Source organism: Gymnoscopelus braueri (assembly GCF_963280865.1).
Source record: "Gymnoscopelus braueri genome assembly, chromosome: 24".
Taxonomy (NCBI): domain Eukaryota; kingdom Metazoa; phylum Chordata; class Actinopteri; order Myctophiformes; family Myctophidae; genus Gymnoscopelus; species Gymnoscopelus braueri.
The window spans coordinates 731,196-743,695 of record NC_137626.1 but is presented as its reverse complement, the minus strand read 5'-3'; the positions used below and the strand labels follow the sequence as shown (position 1 = coordinate 743,695).

The following is a 12,500-nucleotide window of genomic DNA, read 5'->3' as shown; positions in this document are numbered from 1 at the left end:
TCCTTCTAATGAATGTTAGACTCATTAAAACACACGTCTCTGCTTCTAGTGACTGATATTGTCTTCTAATGAATGTTAGACTCATTAAAACACACGTCTCTGCTTCTAGTGACTGATATTGTTCTTCTAATGAATGTTAGACTCATTAAAACACACGTCTCTGCTTCTAGTGACTGAAATTGTCCTTCTAATGAATGTTAGATTCATTAAAACACACGTCTCTGCTTCTAGTGACTGAAATTGTCCTTCTAATGAATGTTAGACTCATTAAAACACACGTCTCTGCTTCTAGTGACTGAAATTGTCCTTCTAATGAATGTTAGACTCGTTAAAACACACGTCTCTGCTTCTAGTGACTGATATTGTCCTTCTAATGAATGTTAGACTCATTAAAACACACGTCTCTGCTTCTAGTGACTGATATTGTCCTTCTAATGAATGTTAGACTCATTAAAACACACGTCCCTGCTTCTAGTGACTGATATTGTCCTTCTAATGAATGTTAGACTCATTAAAACACACGTCCCTGCTTCTAGTGACTGATATTGTCCTTCTAATGAATGTTAGACTCATTAAAACACACGTCTCTGCTTCTAGTGACTGATATTGTCCTTCTAATGAATGTTAGACTCATTAAAACACACGTCTCTGCTTCTAGTGACTGATATTGTTCTTCTAATGAATGTTAGATTCATTAAAACACACGTCTCTGCTTCTAGTGACTGATATTGTCCTTCTAATGAATGTTAGACTCATTAAAACACACGTCTCTGCTTCTAGTGACTGATATTGTTCTTCTAATGAATGTTAGATTCATTAAAACACACGTCTCTGCTTCTAGTGACTGATATTGTCCTTCTAATGAATGTTAGACTCATTAAAACACACGTCTCTGCTTCTAGTGACTGATATTGTCCTTCTAATGAATGTTAGACTCATTAAAACACACGTCTCTGCTTCTAGTGACTGATATTGTTCTTCTAATGAATGTTAGATTCATTAAAACACACGTCTCTGCTTCTGGTGACTGATATTGTCCTTCTAATGAATGTTAGACTCATTAAAACACACGTCTCTGCTTCTGGTGACTGATATTGTCCTTCTAATGAATGTTAGACTCATTAAAACACACGTCTCTGCTTCTAGTGACTGATATTGTTCTTCTAATGAATGTTAGACTCATTAAAACACACGTCTCTGCTTCTAGTGACTGAAGTTGTCCTTCTAATGAATGTTAGATTCATTAAAACACACGTCTCTGCTTCTAGTGACTGATATTGTCCTTCTAATGAACGTTAGACTCATTAAAACACACGTCTCTGCTTCTAGTGACTGATATTGTCCTTCTAATGAATGTTAGACTCATTAAAACACACGTCTCTGCTTTTAGTGACTGATATTGTCCTTCTAATGAATGTTAGACTCATTAAAACACACGTCTCTGCTTCTAGTGACTGATATTGTCCTTCTAATGAATGTGTGCGAGCGTGCGTGCGTGCGTGCGTGCGTGCGTGCGTGCGTGCGTGCGCACGCGCGTGCGTGCGCGTGTTTGTGTGTGTGTAAGGTGTTTATTAAGGTGTTTATGAAGTGCTTTCTTGTCCGAATCCTCCTGTGGCTCGTGGATGAAAACATCTCGTCTCCCAAGCAAAAGGCCTACATCAATCGGCAAGGCATGAATGAACATATGTTTTGTCTCAAAACAGGAATTAACAATTTTAAGCATGGGTCTAGTGAATACTTTGCAGTTTTTCTGGACTACCGTGATGCATTTGGCACTTTAGCACATAATGTCATGATAACAGCTCATGAGGAATTCAATCTATCGCAAGTTTATGTTGACATTGTTAAAGATGTGTACACTGGTTCATTCATACCGGTTATCTGTGTTAAAGATGTGTACACTCGTTCATTCATACAGGTTATCTGTGTTAAAGATGTGTACACTGGTTCATTCATACAGGTTATCTGTGGCAAACAGCTCACAGACTCCATCTCTCTCCAAGTAGGTGTTAAGACTGGCTGTCCATGGAGTGCTGTTAATTTTATGTTAGCACTTAATCAGTGGTTAAAATGGCTCTGTATGTGTGCCCCGCCAATATCATTTCCCTTAACCCTGTTCAGGGATGTGCAGACGATGTCCAGGTAGCCTCTCATCATGGGCTTATAATAAAGAACATGCTCTCCAGAACCCACTCCTTTTTGGAATGGTCAGGATTAGATGTAAAAGAATCCAAATGTGCAGTACTATATGAAAGGCGGAGCGGGGGAAACCGCTGTTACCACTCTAAAACAGATACACTAACTGATTTCACAATTTGCAATAAACCTCTTAAAGTATGTTCACGTCACGAGACTTACACATATTTGGGCATATCGCCCCTACCACTTATCATGAAACTGGAAGCAGTCAGAATAATAGCATTGGCCAAGGTACAACATCTCCAATGTACATGTTCCACTAAAATCACTACGTGATTTGACTGACAAAACAATACACTTAGTGAGACAATGGACTGGTCTTAACACACACACAACACGTGACATTATATTTCACAGTAAACATTAGGGTGGTTTGGGTGTTCCCAATTTTGAATGAACATATATTGCTACGAGGCTCTCCCATTTGTTAAATATGCTAAACAATGATGACCAGTATGTGAGAGCTTGCACGTTCATCTCTATTCCTGGACCTAAAACGACGTAAGGTCCCCCTGGCATGTGGCTCGGATCCTAGCTTCCTAGGCTTCAGGAGGAAACTTAGTGGAAAGCTAGACAGTCGCTCGCCCGGCTTCGGTGTGTGGTCAGACTGGCCGGACTTAAACGATCTGTGCGGCTGGGCTGATGTTACCTTGAAGTGGGTAGGGTCTAACTCTGAGGCGATGGCTGTCTCAGAGGACTTTATATCTGACCCCAGTATCTCTGTCAGAGCATCTATGACTGTGTGTGGAACAGAACACCAACTCCCACTGACTAATGCCCGAGGTCGCCTCTTATGGGCACAACAGCAAAGGCAGCGGCAACATTGGACTGAGACAGCAAGGGAGTCTTCCCATTATGTCTCCCTGCTGCGGACCATTCCGTCTCTCACTCTGTGTTCAAAAATGTTGCCTTAGATGAGTGCATTGTTGTCTTTAGTCTGAAATCCGGGTTGCAGGTTTTACCATCTAAACTTAACCTCTCCATCTGGTTTCAAGGCAACCATGCTCCTCACTGTATACATCATGGTCATAAACAAATAGCTGAAACCATGTCCCACATCCTAAACGGGTGCCATGTATACAGGGGACTCTACATAAGTAGGCATGACAGAATAGTGGATTTGATATCAAAAAATATCTCTTCTATTTTCAGGACCTCCATCATGCTGTATAAGCATACTGTGAAGCCGAGCATGTTTAGCCTGTGTAACGATGATTCTGTGTTCTCTAACATTTCAGCTAACACCCCTGATGTCATTGCTGTTAATGAAAACCTTAGGGAGGTGTTCATTCTTGAGGTCGGCTGTACTTTTGATTACAGCCAAAGTGCTAAATATCATCAGCTAGAGCAGACCATCTCTCAGCTAGGCTACAGATGTAAACTTTTGATTTTTATCTTTTGTAGCCAATAGGGCACAAGTTGGTTGTGAGGGGCCTTCAAATGGCCGGCCTCTCCAAAAGGAGGGCCAAACAATTAGCAAGGTACTGCTCAATATCAGCTGTTATAGGAAGTCTGCTCGATTTGGAGGAGGCGTTGTTTCCTTTACCCATGATTATTTCTGCTGTGTTTGACAAGTATGTCAAAATTATTGTATGTAACAATGTTCTGCCTTATATGCACTTTGTAACTGGCTGTTTTCCCTTTATCTGACTGCACTGGCAGTGTTTATGTCCTTTATACAAAGCATTCTTGTACTTCTGTTTATGTGGACATAAATAAATATTTCAAATGTGTGTGTGTGTGTGTGTGTGTGTGTGTGTGTGTGTGTGTGTGTGTGTGTGTGTGTGTGTGTGTGTGTGTGTGTGTGTTCGTGTGTGTGTGTGTGTGTGTGTGTGTGTGTGTGTGTGTGTGTGTGTGTGTGTGTGTTCGTGTCCTTTTGTGCGTCTTACCAACTTCGGTCTGGTAGGTCTCTCCGTTCTCAGGCAGGAGGATGAACTGCTTGGTGAACGTGTCTCCTCCTCCTCCTCCTCCGTATCCCAGGATGTATCCCTGAAGCCTCATGTCCGCTGTGGGCCGCACGAACTGCAGCACGATGCTGTCTGCTGTGGCCTGGATACGCACACGTAGGCCCCGCCTACCCCCTGAGACACACACACACACACACACACACACACACACACACACACACACACACAGAGTTAGGTAGGCACAGGCTGTATGATGGATGGAGTTTACACAAGAATGCTACGAATGATGCTAGGTGTCACACTCTGGCATCACATAGATGTCTACAGACAGACAGACAGACAGACAGACAGACAGACAGACAGACAGACCTGAATACCAGCGTCCACACATCAGATAGAGTAGTGCCGCCTGAATACCAGCGTCCACACATCAAATAGAGTAGTGCCGCCTGAATACCAGCGTCCACACATCAGATAGAGTAGTGCCGCCTGAATACCAGCGTCCACACATCAGATAGAGTAGTACCGCCTGAATACCAGCGTCCACACATCAAATAGAGTAGTGCCGCCTGAATACCAGCGTCCACACATCAGATAGAGTAGTGCCGCCTGAATACCAGCGTCCACACATCAGATAGAGTAGTGCCGCCTGAATACCAGCGTCCACACATCAGATAGAGTAGTACTGCCTGAATACCAGCGTCCACACATCACATAGAGTAGTACTGCCTGAATACCAATGCCCACACAAGGTGTGTTTTTTTGGATGTATGGATGGATGGATGGATGGATGGATGGATGGATGGATGGATGAAAGCATGAATGGCTCCAGTGTTCTGAACTCTCTAACAAGATGTTTCCACATGTTTCTGCTACCGTCTGCCAACACCTCCAAATGTCACTGTGTGTGTGTGTGTGTGTGTGTGTGTGTGTGTGTGTGTGTGTGTGTGTGTCTTGGCAGCGTCACAAAGCTTCTAAACGCATGTTGTTTTTTCTTGGCAGGATCTTCTTGGTGGGATCGGGATGTGAGGGGGAGGGGGGAGGGGCGGGCGCTCTAAGAAGTACTCTAAAAATAAGTATTTCTATTTTTTAGTTGCAATACTTTTTTCTTTTTTTTTAACTCTTTGCAAAAGCTGACGACACGTTGCAGCGTGTGAAGTCTTGTAGATCGGCTATTTTCAGGCACGGACTGGCACAGAAAATCGGCATTTGTGATCTTCACCGGCCCATAGCGGGGTCAAAACCCCGCACGCGCGCGAAGGTTACTTGCGGTTAATTGTTAGTTTCTTTTCGGTTTCTGGTGACTTTATTTCGGTTTTAGGGTTAGGATTAGGGTTAGGTTAGGGTTATGTTATTTAATTCTTATTTTTGCCTGATTTTACTTTATTTGTTCTACTTTATATTTTATTTTAGGCCATATATAGAAAATAGCAGATCTACAAGCTCCCAACGCGTCACGAATCACGATGCGACTCGTTGTGAGCTATTATATTTTCAAATAAAATCTTGGGGAGAACTTATAATAAGCCGACCTGACAACACTGGCTGCTGCTGCAGGCACCATGTCTCACATCAAGCTGCAGCATCATCAAATAAGGCCACACCAAATAGTTCAACTCTTTAGTCTGTTACAACCAAATTCACCCTGAGACAAAGAGAAGGGCACGGCGGCCAAAAACACAAGAACTGTAACACACACACCAACATTGCACTGCGTAAAGACGCACAGCAGCAGCTGCCCAATTCATTGACCAACGCACAATAGAATAGAATAGATTAATAAACACGTACTGTAGGCTATGTTCTACCTTATTGAATGAGCAGCTGTCGCATCAGTGCGCTTTCGGTCGATGATGCAGTCCTTGTCCAAAGACTTAGACACAAGAGTCTCTCTTTCAATAGCCATCAGCATAAAGGCCTCGACTCTCGAGGTGTTCCTGTGATGCTGTGCTCCTCAGACGGTTTTTCATTCATTTTAAAGTGGAAAAGCTTCGCTCACATGTGCGAGCACTGACTGCTAGCACTGACAGCAGCACTATGGACCGACATTAACACTATTTTCAGCAGACTGCTGCTGGGCAAACGTCTTTGTTATTTTTAAACATTTCCCCTCATCAGCCTCGGGACATTTTCGTTTTTTAGCTCGTACTTTCTCCACATCAGCCTTTACTTTTTTGTTTTGTTTTCTCTCCATTCTCTCCTGACAGTAGAATCCACCTGCTTACATTCTATTGACGTATTCCCGCCCAGCTTTTTTTTAAGTGGTTTACATCAAACGTACGGAGCAAACCACTTGAGCGGGGGCCGGGGGGAACAAAGTCTCTACGTCCCCCTCCACCAAAGTGTCACTATCACTTCAACCCCCCTATGACAATGTAGTGAATGGACCGGGCCGGCCAATTTCTCTTAAAGGGCCGGTGGCCGGTGGCCCGGTGCAGGGCTGGGTGTTTTTTCTTTTTTTCTTTTTTACAATTTTAAAAAATATACTTTTTGCTTGGCTTGGCCGCGGCCCCAGACTGCCCGGCCGTTCTGGCATCTGCCAGAAGTGCCAGACCGTCCAATCCGGGCCTGGATATTTTAGAATTAAAGGGATATTTCACTTTCCAACATGTTTGGGCTCATTTTAACGTCTACTCGGGCTTTTATATTTACAGTTTTTAAGTTGTTTGATTCAGTATTTAGATATTTGATATTCATTATATCAGAGATGCCCCCTTCCTATACAAACTCTATTCTAACCATGTTAGACTCATTAAAACACACGTCTCTGCTTCTAGTGACTGATATCGTCTTCTAATGAATGTTAGACTCATTAAAACACACGTCTCTGCTTCTAGTGACTGATATTGTCCTTCTAATGAATGTTAGACTCATTAAAACACATGTCTCTGCTTCTAGTGACTGATATTGTCCTTCTAATGAATGTTAGACTCATTAAAACACACGTCTCTGCTTCTAGTGACTGATATTGTCCTTCTAATGAATGTTAGACTCATTAAAACACACGTCTCTGCTTCTAGTGACTGATATCGTCCTTCTAATGAATGTTAGACTCATTAAAACACACGTCTCTGCTTCTAGTGACTGATATCGTCCTTCTAATGAATGTTAGACTCATTAAAACACACGTCTCTGCTTCTAGTGACTGATATCGTCCTTCTAATGAATGTTAGACTCATTAAAACACACGTCTCTGCTTCTGGTGACTGATATCGTCCTTCTAATGAATGTTAGACTCATTAAAACACACGTCTCTGCTTCTAGTGACTGATATTGTCCTTCTAATGAACGTTAGACTCATTAAAACACACGTCTCTGCTTCTAGTGACTGATATTGTCCTTCTAATGAATGTTAGACTCATTAAAACACACGTCTCTGCTTCTGGTGACTGATATTGTCCTTCTAATGAACGTTAGACTCATTAAAACACACGTCTCTGCTTCTAGTGACTGATATTGTCCTTCTAATGAACGTTAGACTCATTAAAACACACGTCTCTGCTTCTAGTGACTGATATTGTCCTTCTAATGAATGTTAGACTCATTAAAACACACATCTCTGCTTCTGGTGACTGATATTGTCTTCTAATGAACGTTAGACTCATTAAAACACACGTCTCTGCTTCTAGTGACTGATATTGTCCTTCTAATGAATGTTAGACTCATTAAAACACACATCTCTGCTTCTAGTGACTGATATTGTCCTTCTAATGAACGTTAGACTCATTAAAACACACATCTCTGCTTCTGGTGACTGATATTGTCTTCTAATGAACGTTAGACTCATTAAAACACACGTCTCTGCTTCTAGTGACTGATATTGTCCTTCTAATGAATGTTAGACTCATTAAAACACACGTCTCTGCTTCTAGTGACTGATATCGTCCTTCTAATGAATGTTAGACTCATTAAAACACACGTCTCTGCTTCTAGTGACTGATATCGTCCTTCTAATGAATGTTAGACTCATTAAAACACATTTCTCTGCTTCTAGTGACTGATATTGTCCTTCTAATGAATGTTACACTCATTAAAACACACTTCTCTGCTTCTAGTGACTGATATCGTCCTTCTAATGCAGTGGTTCTCAACCTGTGGGTCGGGACCACAACAGAGCTCACAACGCCTCGCAAAGTGAGGCATTGTGAGCTTGTAGATCTGCTATTTTCACAATATTTATCTGTGGAACAGAGTCAAACAAAATGGGGGTCCCCAGTTCAAATATTATTATTTTTAAGGGGTTCTAATGCGTGAACTGGCTGTGTTTTTTCTGTTACTTATTTTCATTTATTTTATTTTATTTGAAAGTGAAATATCATTTTAAGCGTAAAATAGAGGTTAAAGGGGTAGTTCACCCCCAAATGTCTTCTTTTCTATCAATTCCACACCCCATGGAGACTTGAATTCATTTTGTCTCATTCCTGAGACAATAATCTGAAGACCAGCGGAGACTCCTCAGGTCATCAGATTATATTATTATTTCTCCATGAATTCAAGTCTCCATGAGGTGAGTTAGTAATGTTTTGGGTGAACTATCCCTTTAAGTGGTTAATCTGTAATGTTTTGTAATAATAATCCAAAACTGCAAAACAACCTAAACAAAAGTTTTCAATTCATTGAAGTGGAGTAAAACAAAGTATCCAATGTCAAAACATGTAATGTAATAGAGTACATGTAATGTAATAGAGTACAGGTAATGTAATAGAGTACATGTAATGTAATAGAGTACATGTAATGTAATAGAGTACATGTAACAGAGTAATGTAATAGAGTACATGTAATGTAATAGAGTACATGTAATGTAATAGAGTAGAGTACTTCAGTAAATGGAGAACAAAACAGTCTCTGCACCCTAAAGCAATCCTCAATGTTAACTCTGAGAGACATGGAACCAAATGGACCCTTACAGGTCTGTAACTCTGAGAGTGTACACATGGAACCAAATGGACCCTTACAGGTCTGTAACTCTGAGAGTGTACACATGGAACCAAATGGACCCTTACAGGTCTGTAACTCTGAGAGTGTACACATGGAACCAAATGGATCATAAAGGTGTGTGACTTTTTTCTTTGCTAAAACAAAAATATGTCTTTGTTTTAGCAAAGAAAAAAAACTACTGTCTTGTTACTGTTGTACTGGGAGCTGACTGGTACAACCACAGTGTGTTACTGTTGTACTGGGAGATGACCGGTACAACCACAGTGTGTTACTGTTGTACTGGGAGATGACCGGTACAACCACAGTGTGTTACTGTTGTACTGGGAGATGACCGGTACAACCACAGTGTGTTACTGTTGTACTGGGAGCTGACCGGTACAACCACAGTGTGTTACTGTTGTACTGGGAGATGACCGGTACAACCACAGTGTGTTACTGTTGTACTGGGAGCTGACCGGTACAACCACAGTCTATTACTTAAGTATAGAGTAGATGTAATTAGTTACTTCCTGTCCCTGCATCTAAGGTAGTATAAGGTTACAGTTATAATCTCATTTCTTATGTCAGCATGGCCGTACATGTTTATACATACAGGATATGTCAGTGTGTGTGTGTGTGTTTGTTCTGTAATGCTGCCCGGAGGCTGTCGAATAAAACACTTTTTTATGAGGTCTTCCCTCCTTAATTCTCTCTCTCTCTCTCACACACACACACACACACACACACACACACACACACACACACACACACACACACACACACACACACACACACACACACACACACACACACACACACACACACACACACACACACACACACACACACACACACTCTGAGTCAAGCATTGATATATAGGTGGTATCATCTATCAATGCTTGACTTGTGTATCTTGGCTCGGTCGGTGTGCGTGTGCGTGTGTGTGTGTGTGTGTGTGTGATGACAGACAGTAGTATTTTCTTCTCACAGATCTAACATGATAAAGGGGGCGTGCCTTTCTTTAAAGGAGGCTTGTCTTTCGCCAGGATACCAAAACATTACAACTCAGCTTAGTGTGACTGTTACACTAATATCTGTTACCCTGTTACACCAATATGTGTTACCCTGTTACACCACTATCTCTTTTTTGTATTTTTCTATTTTGTTTATTCCACGATTTTGTAACCCTTTTTTCACCCGGTGTCAATTTTCTAAGTGATCCTGGGCGCTACACTCCCCCCGCCAGCCTAGGGGCCGAGCTCATGCCTCCTTCAATGCATGAGAGCCAACTGACCTTCTTGTCACCTGACAGGGGAGAGTTTCCCTGGTTGGACGTAGCGCGTGGAAGGAACACGTTATTCCAACCAGTTCCCTTCCCCTCCATCAGGCGCCCCGGCTGACCAGGGGGAGGCAGTATAGAGACCAGGATTACTACATGTTTTTGTGAGGGTATTAACTACCCTAGGAGACACGGGGAGAACATGCAAACTCCACACAGAAAGCTGATGCCGCGGAGGAGAGAACACGCACCCAGCGCCACAGCGTCCCCGGTGGAAATCGAACCCAGGACCTTCTAGCTGTGAGGCGACAGCGCTACCGACTGCACCACCGTGCCCGGCTACACCACTATCTACATCTCTTCGCCCCAAAATAGCCGATCTACGTTGTGACACGTTGTGAGCTTCTAGATCTTGCCGATCTTTTGGGCGAATGTTCTCCCCTAGAATAACGATGCTGGGGTTCAAGTGGTTAAGGGTGAAGTATGATCTGTTCAATCTATAATGGAAATGGATATTCTGTCCACACACGCAGAAGAGGAGCAACACGGACATTTTAAGCCTTTTATTATTAAGGTCTTTCGACCTTCCTCAGAGTCATGATATTCTGTCAAGTTTTCCTCGTAACACACTGTGTGTATATATATATAAACACACACACACACACACACACACACACACACACACACACACACACACACACACACACACACACACACACACACACACACACACACACACACACACACACACACACACAGAGTTACATGTTCCTGTAACCATGAAACAACCATTGAAATGATTCTAACGTCTGTTTCTACATTTCTACTGTACTGAACATCTGGCTCTCACATGCATGGTATAGCAGCACACACACACACACACACACAGTATGTCACATGGCAAAAACAGCAACCTGGGATATCATGTGACATATGAAAACAACACATACGCGCGCGCACACACACACACCTTGTTAAAGTTCCAGATGTTATTGTAAACCCAGAGACAGCTGTTCCGCCATCTCTCACTGTGTGTGTGTGTGTCTGTGAGTGTGTGCAAGCAAGCATGTGCATCTCTCTCTCTCTCTCTCTCTCTCTCTCTCTCTCTCTCTCTCTCTCTCTCTCTCTCTCTCTCTCTCTCTCTCTCTCTCTCTCTCTCTCTCTCTCTCTCTCTCTCTCTCTCTCTCTCTCTCTCTCTCTCTCTCTCTAATTCCAACACAAACACACCTCGTTGTAACTTAACAAGGTAGTAATTAGACAATCAGCTCGTTGTACTTAACGAGGTAATTACATCATTTAACGATCAGATGTATAACCTGCTGAGACCATCCCTGCTCTTCTTCTGCTTACAGTCAGGATAGAAGAAGGTCGGGTCAGTCCAACACACTCACCAGTGTTGATTTCGTCGACGAAAACTATGACGAAAAATGTTGGTCGACTACCTTTTTTTCACTGACGAAAACTAGATGAAAACTAGACATAAACTAAGCTATGACGACTAAAACTAAGACTAAATATATTGACCATTTTGTCAACTAATAAAAACTAAAAGACTAAACTGTTAGTGAGGGTCTAGTGGAGAAGAGATCCAGTAGAACTAAAAGACAAGTCAGGCTCCGGTGTTGCGCTCTGAAAATAGCCAATCTACAAGCTCACAACGTGTCACAGCCTTGTAGATCTGCTATTTTCAGCATGCAACCAAGTGTAAAATCATCCATCACAACACATCAAGGCACCACCAACATACATTTTAGTCGATTAAATCAACTGTAGATTTAGTCGACTAAAATCTTATGATATTTAGTCGACTAAAACTAGACTAAAACAAAAACATTTCAGATGACTAAAATATGACTAAAATTAAATCTAAATTTGCTGTCAAAATCAGCACTGACACTCACAGTAAACAGAGGAAATTCAGCGTTCTGGCTATGGGATGATTGGGATCTGTCTGTCGTCGCCATGGTTACAGCGGCACAAGCTATGGGACGATCAAACTGCGCATACGTGGGGTTAATACTGGCCCGTGCCGTGGGGGCACGGTGGCGCTGTCGTTAGCGCTGTCGCCTCACAGCTAGAAGGTACTGGGTTCGATTCCCGCCGGGGACGCTGTGGGCGCTGGGGCTGTGTCCTCTCCTCTGCGTCATCAGTGCCCATACCCTAGGTGGGGTTGGTGAAAGGGCCTTTCTGTGTGGAGT

At 42.5% G+C, this 12,500-nt stretch overlaps 1 protein-coding gene across 1 annotated transcript in view; it reads right to left on the bottom strand.

The window, feature by feature from the left end:
• LOC308080951 (target of Nesh-SH3-like) overlaps positions 1-12,500 on the bottom strand; it is a 76,074-nt gene that overhangs the window by 56,987 nt on the left and 6,587 nt on the right. Inside the window, exon 2 of the mRNA XM_080423081.1 lies at positions 4,089-4,280. Coding sequence (XP_080279207.1) covers positions 4,089-4,280 — 192 coding nt within the window. The remainder of the gene's footprint in view (positions 1-4,088; positions 4,281-12,500) is intronic.